The sequence below is a fragment of the Epinephelus lanceolatus genome, chromosome 4 (genome assembly GCF_041903045.1).
Source record: "Epinephelus lanceolatus isolate andai-2023 chromosome 4, ASM4190304v1, whole genome shotgun sequence".
NCBI classification, from domain to species: Eukaryota; Metazoa; Chordata; class Actinopteri; order Perciformes; family Serranidae; genus Epinephelus; species Epinephelus lanceolatus.
The window spans coordinates 45,244,681-45,260,503 of NC_135737.1; the positions used below are offsets into that span (position 1 = coordinate 45,244,681).

The 15,823-nt window shown below is 43.3% G+C and overlaps 1 protein-coding gene across 1 annotated transcript in view; it reads right to left on the reverse strand.

The window, feature by feature from the left end:
* The window catches only part of LOC117260209 (zgc:153039), a 115,030-nt gene that overhangs the window by 12,325 nt on the left and 86,882 nt on the right, over positions 1 to 15,823 (reverse strand). Inside the window, exons 10-11 of the mRNA XM_033632140.2 lie at positions 9,880 to 10,072; positions 81 to 255 (exon numbers count right to left, since the gene is read on the reverse strand). Of these exons, the coding sequence (XP_033488031.1) occupies positions 81 to 255; positions 9,880 to 10,072 (368 nt within the window). The remainder of the gene's footprint in view (positions 1 to 80; positions 256 to 9,879; positions 10,073 to 15,823) is intronic.

Here is a 15,823-nt window from a genome sequence, read left to right on the forward strand (position 1 = left end):
ACCTCTTCAAGAAGGTCTCAGTCCGGTTGTTTTGGCAGCTGAACACAGTCAGATATGTGACAGTGGGTCAGTGTCCTTACTGAGATCTCCGAGTTGGACGTGTCCCAGCACGTAGAGGCCGCTCTTCTTGATGTCATTAATGAATGTGATGAGGCCTACACTGCTGCGAGGGTTGGAAACCATCAGCAGGACCTGAGGCCTCCAGAACTTGACGTGGTCCTTCCTCACATCCAGCATCAGCAGGTACTTACGCACCTATAGAAGACAAGAGAATTGGGATGAGGGGTGTTACTGGACACTTTGATTCATTCTTACCCCTAACCTTATTCTTATTTAAGGGGTAACTGAAGTAGTTTCAACCTGGACTCCATTTTCCTGTGTTTTTGTGTCTACTTCACTAATGGAGACAATTGTTTTTGAAAGTGGTCCAGTGTTGAGCGAGAGTGCTGCAGCCGGCAGCTGAAATGTAACCAGTCACAGCATTTGGCACTATCGGTTTACGTCTACTAAGAGTGCTTGTGTTTGCCACTGGCACGTTCAGACTGTTGTCGTAAGTGTCTGACAACATTGTAGAAAGGACCCTACTGAGAAAATAAACGTCTTCCTTTACCTTTTGCTTGATTCTGTTTGTTATTGTGTCAAAGAATGAGTACTGTGTCCACAGATTTTGCTGCATGTGTTTTTCCATCACACAGCAGGGCAGGTAAAAGAAGTTTACCTGTTGGAGGTGAGCTGTTTGCAGAGGTGCAGTAAGAGCCTGGTGTCTGCAGCTCTTCATCAACATCTCACTGTGGCTGTTTCTGCTTTCACTCTTCCTCCCTGCCGTATTATTAGACTTGCCTTTATTGAAGAAAAGCCGCTCACAAAGTTCCGCTAATTCAACGATGAACACATTTCATTTCCTGTAGATTCTTCACAGTAAAAGTCTCCCATTATTTTGTTAAGTATACACGTTTATTGTGAAGCAGCAAAATAAGCAAATGTTGAGTTTTCAAGCAGCAACTTCACACAACTTCTAATACGGCTGATAGTGAACATGAAACAGTAAAATAAAGCAGTTATCTAAAGTAAAAACAGGACGCAGGAGAGAAACTAAACTCCAAACCACAGAGATTCAGTTAGAAGCTACAGACGTACTGAGAGCTGAACACACAGAGACTTTTAAAAATGTCTTTCTCTCTGGTCTCCTGCAGACAGAGGCGAGGAGAGTCGGACAGCTTTTACTCCAGAAAAAGTCCATCTGTGGCGCAGCTCGGTGCATCTAACTGATGATGGAAAAGCAAATCGGTGCGACATGGCTTGACTCAGCGTGGACAAAAGTGACAGTGGAAAAGGCTCATATGGTAAATGGCCATTGTCTCTACCCGTCAAGTTCAAGAGAGACCGAGTGAAAAAAGGTGCGTCATATGGAATTCATTCAAACACAATGATGGTAATAATAAAATACTGAAACACTGTAGGGATATCACAGGATGTCCTGACAATTCTACAATGAAATTTTCCAGCGGGACACACATTCACAAACTTCTTTCTCTGGACCTCAAAGCTGGCAGACATGTTAGAGACAAAACAATTTCACCACATGGCCTTCACCAGCAGAAGGACGTTCGTTTTAAGGCCTTCAAATGCTCGGAAAACTGGAAATTTGAAAACCTACAATACAATTCTACGACTTTAATCTGCTGATGATGTGATACGATCCAAAGCTCCACTAAATGGGCCTTGTGTTGAGATGATTTCCTCAATTGGTGTTTCCAGCATGAACTTTTGACCTTCATAGAGACAGTATTTTCATATTCAGCGAGATCCTTTTCAGCTAAGTATTGCTAATCTTATGTGTGTATTTGCATCTGGATTTAATTTTTCCGTTTGCATCTGTTTTTCCTCATTTCATTCCACTGTACAGCATCACATCATCGAAATGATTTATCATGCCCAGATTTCTATTCCCTGATTTTTGTGGGATTAAAGACAAACGCACAAAACAAATCCCCCAAAGCTCCCACCAGACAGATCTGGCAGCGTCAGAGGTGTGGACTGTGTGAGAGTGATTTCAATAACCTGAACGAGCTGCCAAGAAATTCAGTCAAGCTAATGAGTTGCAGAGTCGAAGTTATCGGAGAAGAAATGACACAATCGTCCTCTTACAAATGAAAAGCTGGATTCATGAACAATAAAACGCACGGAGCAGAACAGAGCTGAGATGAAGGCAGGACCCACCTCGGCACCCCGCGGCTCTGCTGTCCATCTCGTCTTCAAGTCACACTCTGAGTATCCTGCGTGTGTGTGCCTAAATCTCATCTGTATGCATGCGCTGTTGTGCTGTAACTGCACGGACTTCTCTTATACAGAAACAAATTACATCTCTAATCAACATCCTATTAGGATGTGAGCCTGCAGCAGGCACCACATTATGTGTATATAGGCTGTTTGAGTACATATATCAGTGTGCAGGTACGTGTCAATCACACTCTTATTGGTAAAAATGGACCCCTCTGTGATTGCTGGAGTGTACGCTTAAATTCAAGTGTGCATCACTTTGTATCACAATACACACTATAGCACAAGCACCATTAGGATTCTGAGAGTGTGTTGATGAGCTGGCATTAGGGTACCATTGACGAAATGTAACCAAGTGGAACCAAACATTAGATCTAAACCTACAGTCCACCAGGAATGATTAACACTTCATTTATACTCTCATTGGAATTAATGACCGCTTGCTCAGTGACAACATGTCCGCCATGTTAATGTTGCTGCTACACTGTTGGATTCTGGGGTAATTCTAGGGCTGCCCCGACCAAGAATATTCCTAGTCGCCCAATAGTCATCATTGCGGTCCACTAGTTGACCAGTCCAATTAGAAGATCTGGACTTTGCCGACGACATAGTCCTCCTGTCACACACTTGCAGCCACCACAGGACTTCACATTAAAGGGAAATTTCGGTTTATTTCAACCTGTCTTCTATCGTCCTAAATTTGTTTCAAGTGACTAGTGGCATAGAAATAATAGTTAGCATGTTAGCCGTTAGCCTAGATACAGCTGGGGCGCATAGTAGCGTCAGACCTGTTAAAACTTAATTGAACAGGCAACCTTCAAGTGCAAAGTTAGTCCACTAAACAAGCTTTTTTTCCCACAAAGACCACCTCATATCGTTAGGATAAATGTCAGAGAACATATAGAAAACGACATGTAAACGTGTTGTCTTACCTTACCGGTGTGCTGCCATGTTTGTTTACCATCTAGCTCTGCTTTCCAAAGCGCAGCTGAAATATATCTGGCGAGCTCTAGATAAAGCCCAGCTGGATACTACTCCAGGTGGAGGTGTCTCGTCCTCGGTCACATCCAGACCTTGAAAATAAGGCTACAACCGGTCCCATTCCTTGCAACAGAGGCATTCCTCTTCTGTGGGCACTGGGGCACAGCATTCACAGGTACACCACCAATCTCCAGAGCTACGCAGCCTTGCAGCAGCCATTCCTCCTCTCTCGTCCTCTACCTGTTGCACCTCTCTCTCTCTCCTCCTCCGTTCTTCAATTTCACGAAGCTCTTCGTCAGTGTATTCTGGCTCAAATAAATAAGGGCGGCCATCAAACTCTGCAAAATCAAATTCCTCCTCCACAAAGTCGAAGTCTGGCAAAAAGTCAGCCATTATTCTATAAATCTTTCATAAAATAAATGAATGAACTTTTCAGGCTACTGTCCGGTTCTGCCTTCCAGCTGTTGCTGCTTGTTCAGGCACAGTATGAGATCGCTGCTTGTTCTCGCGATATTTTGGCTGTGCTTTGGAAAGCAGAGCTAAATGGTAAACAAACATGGCAGCACACCGGTAAGGTAAGACAACACGTTTACATGTCGTTTTCTATATGTTCTCTGACATTTATCCTAACGATATGAGGCGGTCTTTGTGGAAAAAAAGCTTGTTTAGTGGACTAACTTTGCACTTGAAGGTTGCCCGTTCACTTACGTTTTAACAGGTCTGACGCTACTATGCGCCCCGGCTGTATCTAGGCTAACGGCTAACATGCTAACTATTATTTTTATGTCACTAGTCACTTGAAACAAACTTAGGACGATAGGAGACAGGTTGAAATAAACTGAAATTTCCCTTTAACAAAACAAAAACCAAGGTGATGACCATAAACCACAAAATAGATGATGCCATAAAACTGGATGGAGAGGCACTAGAAGAGGTGGACAGTCGGGAAGGATGGAGGCAGTGACAAAGACATGCAGCCTTTTTAATACTGAAGCCAGTATGGAACACAAACCACATCTCCACAAAAACTAAACTCTGCATCTTCAACTCCAACGTTAAATCAGTCTTACTATATGGGGCAGAAACATGGAGAACTATAAAAGCATCATCAAACAAGCTCCAAACATTCATTAACAAATGCTTACGACACATCCTGGGAATTTACTGGCCTAACACCATCGCAAACGAAGAGCTCTGGCAAACCACACAACAAGAAATGCAGGAAATGGGGCTAGATCGGGCACACCTTGAGTAAACCATCCTCCAACACGACCAGGCAGGCCTTAACCTGGAACCCATGAGGGAAAAGAAAGCCAGGAAGAAACAGGTGGAAAAGGTCTGTCGAGGCAGAACTCAAGGAAACAAAAACATCCTGGAGGGAAGCAGAAGATCGCCCAACACCGAACCAGCTGGAGGAAGTTCATGAATGACCTATGCTCCACCGTACTAATGAACCTTCATTAACATAGGCCTCTATTTTATCTACAAGTGCACGTCACACACTGAGCGAGCCGCCTGTTAATGACGCTGTGGGCTAATGGGCATGTAGCTACTTCAATGTTTCAGATAATACGTCATGTTTGTAGTCGACCAATGAAGATGAGTTTACATATCACCTTGGGTTCGTCCTTCACCTTCTCAAAATGATCCCACACTTTGGATTTCCTGCCCGACATGTTATTAACTAGCCTGTGGAATAACCGCAGGTACCAGCCCTGGAAATCAGGGGCCTAATTAACCGCCTGGAGAATGCGACGTCGGGCGCTGGGTGTTACTCTTGTGCCTTTTTTGTGCCAGCTTTCAAGAATGTGACGGCAGGTTGCATCTAAGGTTGCTAAGCATCCTGAACAAGCACCGTATCATAGCCTGTTTACCTGAAATCCTGAGTGCAGAGCTGATCTTCTTCCAGGAGCTGTATAAAAGTGTGTAGGCCTATCGTCCGTGGGAGAGATGTAAAGCTCTGGGTAGCCCTGCACGAACATGATCAACTTTTCCATATTTATCAGACTGAATATTTACAGAAGAAGGGAAAGATCTGTCGGCCATGATTGGTTTGTAACCTGACTCCTGTTGACTGCTGAGCGTGGACACTTCCTGTGTCTGTCCCTTCAAATCACACATGGTTCAGTCATATAGTTTTGGATTTATTCTGACAAGGCGCAGCTCCTAACAGAGTTTCACATTGAAATCTTGCCAAGTAATGACCTCTCTGTTTGACTAACGTTTAGTCGACTACTGGGGGGCAGCCCTAGTTAATCATGTCTTTTCATTGCTTTATCAATCAAGGGTTATTTAGAAGAGTGAGTAACACTGTTTTATTGTTACAGGAAAGTGGGGGAGAAAGTCTCTGACACGGACACAGGGGGGATGTGATGTGAAGAAAGGGAACCTTACTGCAGTCAACCAATCACATTACATTTAGAGCAGATGGACGGAGGAAGTGGAGTCTAAAGTACAGGCCAATTAAAGCAGCAGGCCTTTTTTTGGCGGCGAGAAACACCCCTTAAATGGAAGCACGTCCTTTGAGAATGACTAAAAATACTTTAAAATTACTTTCAATTGAAAACACTCTGAGGGTGTGTTTAATAGACTTGAGGTAATGATATGAAATTGTAGGAGAAATGAAAGAACGACACTCCTCTTGTGTTGCAGCTCCACTTGGGGATTTAGCCTGAAAAGAGGCAGAGAAATTGGACCGATAATGACTGCCTTAGCAGTACAAGTTTAGCTCAAGGTCCTGAAGCTGTGTGTGTCTATACAGCCATCAATCAACGATGAAGATGCAACCGTTTCCAACATTATTACCATCATAATCACCATAACTGTTTTCATGCTCCCGTCCGGTAATTGCCGTAAAAACAAAAAAAAATAGACGAGGCCCCAGAGGCGAAGTCCAACTGCCTCCACTCATCTAATCATCTGTCTCTCTTTATCTCTCCATTTCCCCCTGTCTTGTCATCCATCAGGCTATCATCATTTCTCTGTCGCTTCAGTCTCATCCATCACTTAGTTTCTCAATCACTCATCCCCTCTTCCTGCTTATATTCTGCCTCTATCTTCCCGTCCCGCGATACCATCAGCGTCTCTTGCCTCTGTTTGTCTTTTTCTTGGTTCTCTTTCTCTCCTAAACACTGTTGTCAGCTGCCTGTTATCTCCCGCTGTGTTTTTTGTTGCGGGCTGTTGTCTCCTATCCCTGCTTCAATGTCACCCAGTTGGCGCCCTGCCACATTGGCTCCTGCTGAAGGCTGCAGGAATGGAAGACGAGTCCATGTATGAGATATGTACATGCACACACTTGGCCCTTCCTCCTGGGCCTATTAGTGTAATCGTATAAATCAGACTGGGCTCTCTGCCAGGGGCCAGTTTGGAAACTTTCGAGAGGGGGGGGGGTCACTCTGGGGCACAGTTTTAAAGACAGGAGGCACATTTGCACATTGGCAGTAACTACAGCAACATTATAAATAGTTACAGTGTTTAGTTAGAGTAATTAATAAATGTCAAAAGAACAGCTTTAAATATTCCAATATGAAGTAATATCAATAAATAGCTGCTATTTGGAACTCAGCCTCAGAGAGATGATGACACAGTGGGCCCCTGGGAACAGTAAGAGGCCCCCAACCCTCCTGCATAGGAGCAGGAAAGCCAGACTGAAAGAGACATAAAGCAAAACAATTTTGTGGTAGTTTTGTGTCTCTCTTTGTGGTCGTTTTGTGTCTCTTTGTGGTTGTTTTGTGTCTCTTTGTGGTAGTTTTATGCCTCTCTTTGTGGTCATTTTGTGTCTCTTTGTGGTAGTTTTATGCCTCTCTCTGTGGTTGTTTTGTGTCTCTTTGTGGTAGTTTTATGCCTCTCTTTGTGGTAGTTTTATGCCTCTCTTTGTGGTTGTTTTGTGTCTCTTTGTGGTTGTTTTGTGTCTCTTTGTGGTAGTTTTGTGCCTCTCTTTGTGGTTGTTTTGTGTCTCTGTGGTTGTTTTGTGTCTCTTTGTGGTTGTTTTATGTCTCTGTGGTCGTTTTGTGTCCCTTTGTGGTTGTTTTGTGTCTCTGTGGTTGTTTTGTGTCTCTTTGTGGTTGTTTTGTGTCTCTGTGGTTGTTTTATGTCTCTGTGGTTGTTTTGTGTATCTTTGTGGTTGTTTTGTGTCTCTTTGTGGCTGTTTTATGTCTCTGTGGTTGTTTTGTGTCTCTTTGTGGTTGTTTTGTGTCTCTGTGGTTGTTTAATGTCTCTGTGGTTGTTTTGTGTCTCTGTGGTTGTTTTATGTCTCTTTGTGGTCATTTTGCCTCTCTTTGTGAATGTTTTGTGTCTCTTTGTGGTCATTTTGCTTCTCTTTGTGGTTGTTTTGTGTCTCTTTGTGGTTGTTTTGCCTCTCTTTGTGGTATTTTTATGTCTCTTTGTGGTTGTTTTGCCTCTCTTTGTGGTATTTTTATGTCTCTTTGTGGTTGTTTTGTGTCTCTTTGTGGTTGTTTTGTGTCTCTGTGGTTGTTTTGTGTCTCTGTGGTTGTTTTATGTCTCTTTGTGGTCATTTTGCCTCTCTTTGTGAATGTTTTGTGTCTCTTTGTGGTCATTTTGCTTCTCTTTGTGGTTGTTTTGTGTCTCTTTGTGGTTGTTTTGCCTCTCTTTGTGGTATTTTTATGTCTCTTTGTGGTTGTTTTGCCTCTCTTTGTGGTATTTTTATGTCTCTTTGTGGTTGTTTTGTGTCTCTTTGTGGTTGTTTTGTGTCTCTGTGGTTGTTTTGTGTCTCTTTGTGGTCATTGTATGTCTCTTTGTGGTCATTTTGCCTCTCTTTGTGGTTGTTCTGTGTCTCTTTATAGTTGTTTTATGTCTCTTTGTGGTTGTTTTGTGTCTCTTTGTGGTCATTTTGCTTCTCTTTGTGGTTGTTTTGTGTCTCTTTGTGGTTGTTTTGTGTCTCTTTATGGTTGTTTTATGTCTCTTTGTGGTCGTTTTGTGTCTCTTTGTGGTCATTTTGCTTCTCGTTGGGGTTGTTTTGAGTCTCTTTGTGGTTGTTTTGCATCTTTTTGTGGTCGTTTTGTGTCTCTTTGTGGTTGTTTTGTGTCTCTTTGTGGTTGTTTTGTGTCTCTTTGTGGTCATTTTGCTTATCGTTGTGGTTGTTTTGCGTCTCTTTAAGGTCGTTTCGTGTGTCTTTGTGGTTGTTTTGTGTCTCTGTGGTCATTTTGCTTCTCGTGGTCGTTTTGTGGTCATTTTGCTTCTCGTTGGGGTTGTTTTGAGTCTCTTTGTGGTTGTTTTGCATCTCTTTGTGGTCATTTTGTGTCTCTTTGTGGTTTTTTTGCATCTCTTTGTGATTGTTTTGTGTCTCTTTGTGGTTGTTTTGCGTCTCTTTGTGGTTGTTTTGTGTCTCTTTATGGTATTTTATGTCTCTGTGGTCATTTTACATCTTGTGGTTGTTTTGTGTCTCTTTGTAGTCATTTCATGTCTCTTTGTGGTCGTTTTGTGTTACTTTGTGTTCTTATTTTTTCTCTTCATGGTCTACTTCATCTGGGTGTATTTGAGGTTGTTCTGTGTGTCTTTGTAGTTTTGCATTTGTTGCTGTTTGTGTCCCTTTTTCTCTTATTGCATCTCTTGTGGTTGTTTGAGGTGCCTTTGTAGCCAATATGCATCTGTTTGTGGTCTGTTTCTGTCTCTTTAAGGTTGTTTTGTTTGTATTTGTGGTCATTTTATTCTTAATGTGAGTCTCTTTGTGCTTGTTTTGTGTCTTTTTTCTTTTGATTGACTTTTTAACAAATGTTAACGGGGGCCCAGTGCCTGCACCTGGTAGGCTTGTTAAGTAATCCATCCACGATACTAGCCTACTAAACTGAATACATGTCACCTTCTTAGTCTGATAGGTTGGCATGAGTTGGCAGATTGGCCACCCTCATACCCGCCCCTGCTCCCGGCTGCTGTCTCGGGCTGAGAGAAGGAGGAGGAGATAAAGAGAACAGAAAAGGGGAAGGAGGGAACGGAGGACGAGGAGGAAAAGCTCAATAAGTTAAGTGGTTGTAATAATGTTCTGCCTCCTGACAAGCTGCTGGCAGACCCAGCCACCCTCACTCTCCCTGCCCATAACCCCTGCCCGCAGCTTTGGCAATGATTCCCGTCGGCAGCGGGCCCTCCTGGCAACAGTGGCCCCTCTCCTTGAGAGCAACAGGCACGCCAGATAGAGGACATGGAGAGCTGGATGATGTAAAGCTCTGTGAGTGTGTATGTTTGTGAGTATGTGTGTGTGTGTGTAATAAATGTAGAGAGCTTTGCTGAGGGGAAAGATGCTGATGTGTATGCGTGTGTGTCTGGTAGACCTGATATAAATGTGATAGATAGCTGCTGTAAGAATGACAAGGCAGTGTTGTGTGTATGTGTGAGTGTGTTTGTCTGCTAAATGCAAAGTGCTTGGCTGAGGGAGAGGCAGCAGAGATCAGTCTGTGTGTGTGTGTGTGTGTGTGTGTGTGTGTGTGTGTGTGTGTGTGTGTGTGTGTCTGTGTGTCTCCATAAACCGGATAGAACGATTGCTTGGCAGAAGTACAGGCTCTTGTAAAGCTATGGGGATGAGATTTTAGTTGCTCTCATAATGACAAGGCAGTATTGAGAGTGTGTGACTGTGTGTGTGTGTGTGTGTGTGTGTGAGTGTCAGACCTGGTGGAAAATGAGAGCCTGGCTGATGTAGCCCCAGCTGGAGGTGGGACTGAGGTAGTGAATCAGCAGAAGCAGCAGCAGCATGAAGGCGATGCTGGCCGAGGCGTAGATGGCGTTGATCAGGAACATCATGACGGCACAACCCACGATGCCCAACACGCACGTATGCCAGGTGAAGTAACGGAAGGTGGGCCTGAGAGGAGAACAGGAGAGGTAAAAGTTGGGGTGGAAGACATGCTTGTGTATGTGAATTTCAGATGACTAATTTAAGTCTGTCACGCTGCATTAAAACACTCCTCCTTCCCTCCAGGTGAAAGTCATTCTTAGTGTCCTATTTGCCGCCATTCTTCTCCCGTTAAAGGGCTGTTCAGGGGTGTTTTTTTAATCTGCCGTGAGCATCCAAGGACAGAGGAATGTCGTATGCTGTAAAGCCCTCTGAGGCAAACTGTGATTTGTGATACCGGGTTTTATAATATATAAAAGTGAATTGAATTGAATCATAATCTAAAAGGCGTCAACAGCAGTTACTTTGTGACTGTTTAACAAGACGTCTTCATTCACTAACACAAAGAAACAGCCTGTGCTGAACTTGATGGGTAAAATCTCCTTACATTGATTTTTACACTTGGGGGCAGCACAGCGAGCTGTAAACATGACACATTATCACCTTATCGAGCTGACATGGCGAACGTGTTAGCAAACAGCGGCTTATCTACCCATCCAGCAGACAGACAAACATTAGCATTCATTTGGAGTCCTGTTTCTGGACATGTCTCTTTTTTTTTATCTATGCCAACTCCTCTGGGAAATATCTGGCTCTTCAGCTGCTACTGTAAGTCCTTCACTATTCACCAGCTAGTCGCTAACTTTATCTGCCTGCCATTCAGTGCTGGGCAGGTACTGCTCAGTGGGTTTATCACAGATTTTCCGCTGCCTGCTGCGGCTGGAAACAAGCCTGATGAGAGCAGTAAAAATAACCACATAGTAAAGATCCAACATGCAGAATAATTCTCTCTGGGTTCATTACCACCAGCGACTCCTCTCACATTACAAATAGCCATTTTATTAATTGTTAATAAAACAATATTGATTGAAGCAGCTTTTAAATCTGTTGATCTAATTGCCACTTCTTCTACTGCTGCTAATAAAGGCCTGATGTGTTTGGTCCTGATTTAAACAGAGACATGTTTTACCCACTCCACTGAGACATCAAAATCACTTGATTGTCAAATATCTGCAAACATGTTTTTGCAGATTAGTGGAACAGAACATTGTAATATCACATATAACACATGCTGGTTATGGCAATGAAAATATTTTAAGAATATAACTAGAATTACTGCCTTGTGTTTGTATGCCTCAGTGACTTTCAAACTATAATTTATTACATATTACTAGTTACCTTCATTTGAAAATGATAAGTTACTTTACAATATTACTCTGTGTGTAGAGTAATAAGTTACTTATGACACTACTTTCACCAAAATGACCTCAGAGGAACTGATGTTGATGTTAAATGGATGAGGCTCGTGTTGTTTCACAGAAGCTCCAGTTTATTACAGTTCATTTCAAATCCAGTGCTGCAGGTCTGAAACATTCATGTGTTCATACAGTGGTTACACCTTTGGATTAAAATGAAAAAAAAAAACCCCCACAAAAAAACCCCCCAACAACAAAAAACAAAGATAAAGAACGATTAAATAGCCTAGACTATTTAAAATAAATGAATAGCCTTGGACACAGGGAGGGTCAGGCAGAGGATGCGTGGGCCTATGATATGAAACACAATAAACAAATATTAAGGTTAGCACAACTAACAGAATGGTGTGCGATGGCAAGCACAAATTAATACACTGGAACTGGAAGACGCATCTGCCGGTTTCTGGTGTGCCGGTCAGCTACAGCTGCACCACAGAGAGAGTAATGCCTAAGAACAGGACTGTGTGACGGTGTTGCTCTGCAGTTACAGGCAGTGCTTAATTTGTAAAATTAGAAGTAGGGGAACACTTTGGGCCTCTGAGAGAGCAGCGTTCCCCCACTCCCAAAAGTGGAGGAACACTTTTTTAAGCGGCACCCGAGCCGCCTCACTGCGCAACTCCGAATGAAATGGTTGTGACATCTAGTGTTGTCAAGGTACCAAAATTGGGACCCACGGTACGATACCAGTGAAAGTATCACGGTTCTGAGTAGTATCATGATACCACAGCAAAAATGAGGCAGATGTGCCTTTTGTCATTTATAAAAAGATAAATCACTTTTCAATAATACATCAGTGATATTTCAATGGAATAAATTACTTATTGACTTATTCATACTTCAAAAACAGCATCAGTAAGTGATTAACATAGGGGGGATCAAAATAAAATAAATAAATAAAATAAAAATCAACCAGCCACCCTCCTCCCCTGACAAGTAAAGAACAGTCCCTTCATAAGTAAAGAACAGTCCCTAAAGTGCGGTGAGGTTTGTGGACCGTTACCTGCCACAAAGAGAGAAATGTGAACGGCTCGTTTCTCCTCTGACACGTCACATACCTGTGTGCCGCCACGGCTCGGCTGTCCAGGTACTACTGGGCAGTCATGACGCCAACGAAAGAGGAAATTAGGCTACTGGACCTGGAGCCGGGCTTCTCTGTCGCTGGTAAGCCATTATCTTGCGCCGCGGAGCCGCTGTAGGCTATTTGACCGCCGTATTCCTGTCTGTGACCCCCGTTCAACTCCACGACTCCTCGACTCCACCCTGCAACACTAGTGACATCAGCCAATACTGTATGTAGTTTTTAGATGTGAAAAGTTCTAGACCCATGCAAATTAGTTCCGGAACGCACCAGGGCCTTTTCTGAAAAGATCCTGGTATGTGTTCCAGTACGTTCCGGCTCAAATTAAGCACTGGTTATAGGAGATGTGAATGGAAACACATCCAAATATACTAACATCACCCAGATGTGCCGATCACTGGGATGAGGAAAGAACAGACCGGAGGTCAGCTCCTTATCCCTGCTGCTTTCAGGCAGACTTAGGACGCAGAAGCAGAACAGGGAATGTTGCAGATGTTGCCCACAGTGTTTTAACGGGAACAAACTGAACATGATAACACACAGTATGGTATGACCCATCTGAGCTGATCACCGGCATCATTCTATGATGTAGTCTATATGTGTCTATATCTACCAGTGTTGTGCTAGTAACTGAAAAATAGTAACTAGTTACCATTACTAGTTACTTCATTAAAAAGTAACTCAGTTAGTAATTCTGTTACTTAAACCAAAAAGTAATGCTGTAGTCTAAGTAATGCTAATGAGTGGGGACGCTACAGGGCACTACGTGCTTTTCTTTTTTGCAGTGTAGTTTTTCTAAGCCACAAAGAAGACAATGTTTATTGATGTTTTGGGAAACTCCGCCCTGCAGCCCAAAACATTTCCTGACTGTATTGGCTCGTAGCTACATCGCCTAAGAGACAGCGGATGGACTTTAACCAAGGGACTGTTAGACTACAACTTGACAAAGCAATTGCACGGTATAGGAAACATGCAACCATCTTCTACAGTGGAGTCACTCGCTGTCAGGCAGCTAAACATTTTACATGTTTTACTTGGATACAAATATGAAAAATGAGCTAAAGAGAACATTTGAAGAGCTACATGATGATGTCAAGTCTGTCGCACACCGCAGACACTGTCTGTCCACAACAAAAGTGTCCTCAGGATAACAGATATCACGTCACTGGATATAACATTACTGGGACTAAAAATCTGCAGAAGCGCTACAGCTTAATGTAACGTTACTGCACTGTGGTGAGGCCAGCAGGTCGACAGTGACTTCAGAGATGGCGAGAGACGTGTTTAATTAAGATGGTCTGGTAAGAACTGTTCATATACCTCTATCTGTCTTGACTATCTTTTATTGTTTAGGGCTAAAATGTTTTAGTTAAAGGGAACTTATGAAGGAATACTGCATGCTGCACGCCGTTTTAAAACCTGGACAAAAATAACGGAGTAACGCACCATTTGGTAACAGTAACTGAGTTACTGAATTTAAAAACTAACGTGTTAGAGTATTAGTTTCTGCCAAAACTAACGGCATTACTGTAATGCGTTACTAATAACGTGTTACTGCCCAACACTGGTGACTACAGACTGTATAAATAAGGTAATGACATGACAAGACACGACACCCTTTGGGGAATGTTTTTTCTGTTGGCACACTGGCAGAAGTGGAGCCATGGGTGAATGAAAAATGATATAACAGAGCATTTTTGACATGCAAAGTGCAGAAATATTCTTTCAGAGGCACAGACAAAACCGTGCAGAAATGCGCCAACACCCAAAGGTACAGTGTTTGTACCCTGTTAGGGTACAACAGGAAGGACAAAACATTTGTGCCCTTTTAGGTCCATTCTTTTACCTTGATTTCTTAGTGTGTGTGGACACGGTCCTTTTAAATACATGTGGATTATAAACGTGTTTAAACTTCTTTACAGGACATGATAAGAAAACCCTCGTTAGCTGCTATCTCACATCAAGCACCTGTGAAGACTTCCCAAATGTCTGCTCTTCAAACTGAGAGGGATTTTGACAAACCACTGAGGATTCCACTGAAAAAAGCAGCTGGATTAAAACCAGATTTTCTATCATGGTTATCCATCCACCTGGGTTCAAAAAGCTAATGAAATAAGAATCTCAAACTGAATTATTAAAGTCTAGCAAGAGCAAAGAAATACATTTTCAGGCAGAGTATTACAACTTACTGACCTTTTTCCCACACTATCAAGTCTATTTTCACAAAGCAATGGCAGATCCTGCACAGTCTTTTATACTTTATGATCCTTTTTCTTTCGTCTGTAAAATTGAGCTGGAATTTGTTAATCTCAGGATTTCATGGTACGAAAAAGTGGTTCACTAGGACTTGTTACTAGAGGGGTGGAAAGATTTCTAGATATTGCTACTGCCTGGTGTGTAGTGAAATGTTACGACAACGACTGGATTAACTGCTCTGAAATGTGATGCACATAGAGGGTATGAGTGCTGCTGACTTTGTGACCACTGTGATGACCCCTTAACTCTTCATTTACACTGCTCAAAAAACATTAAGGGAACACTTAATGGTCACAATATAACACCAAGGTGCAAATCAAAGTGACAACAGGTGCAATGGAGAGGCAAAAGCAAGACAACCCCCAAAAAGGGAATGGTTTTACATGTGGTGTCCACAGACAGTTGCTCTCTCCTTATCCTTCCTCACTGATTCTTCTCTAGTTTGGTCTTCTGCTAGTGTTCTTGGCACTGGTAGCATGAGGCCGTACCTGCAGCCCAGTCAGGTTGCACAGGTGGTCCAGCTCCTCCAGGATGAGAGGGTTTGCTGTGTCTCCCAGCCCATTACACGAGGAGAGCTGGACAGGGCCGTAGAAGGGCATCAGCCCAGCAGAAGGACCGCTATCTGCTCCTTTGTGTGAGGAAGAACAGGAGGAGCACTGCCAGAGCCCTACAAGATGACCTCCAGCAGGATACTGGTGTGCATGTTTCTGACCACACTGTCAGAAACAGTCTACATGAGGGAGGCATGAGGGCCCCACGTCCTCTAGTGGGACCTGTGCTCACAGCCCAGCACCGTGCAGCTCGATCGGCGTTCTCCCGAGAACACCAGTATTGGCAGGTCCACCCTGGCGCCCTGTTCTCTTCACAGATGAGAGCAGGTTCACTCTGAGCACATGTGGCAGACGTGAAAGAGTCTGGAGACGCCGTGGTGAACGTTATGCTGCCTGGGACATCAAGTGATGGTCTGGGGAAGCAGATCCTTGAAGGGTCGCACAGACCTCCATGTCATAGCCAACAGTACCCTGACTGCTGTTAGGTACCGGGATGAAAACCTCAGAGTGATTGTCAGACCTCGCGCTGGTGCAGAGGGCCCTGGCTTCCTCCTGGTGTAGGACGATGTCCAGGCTGTAG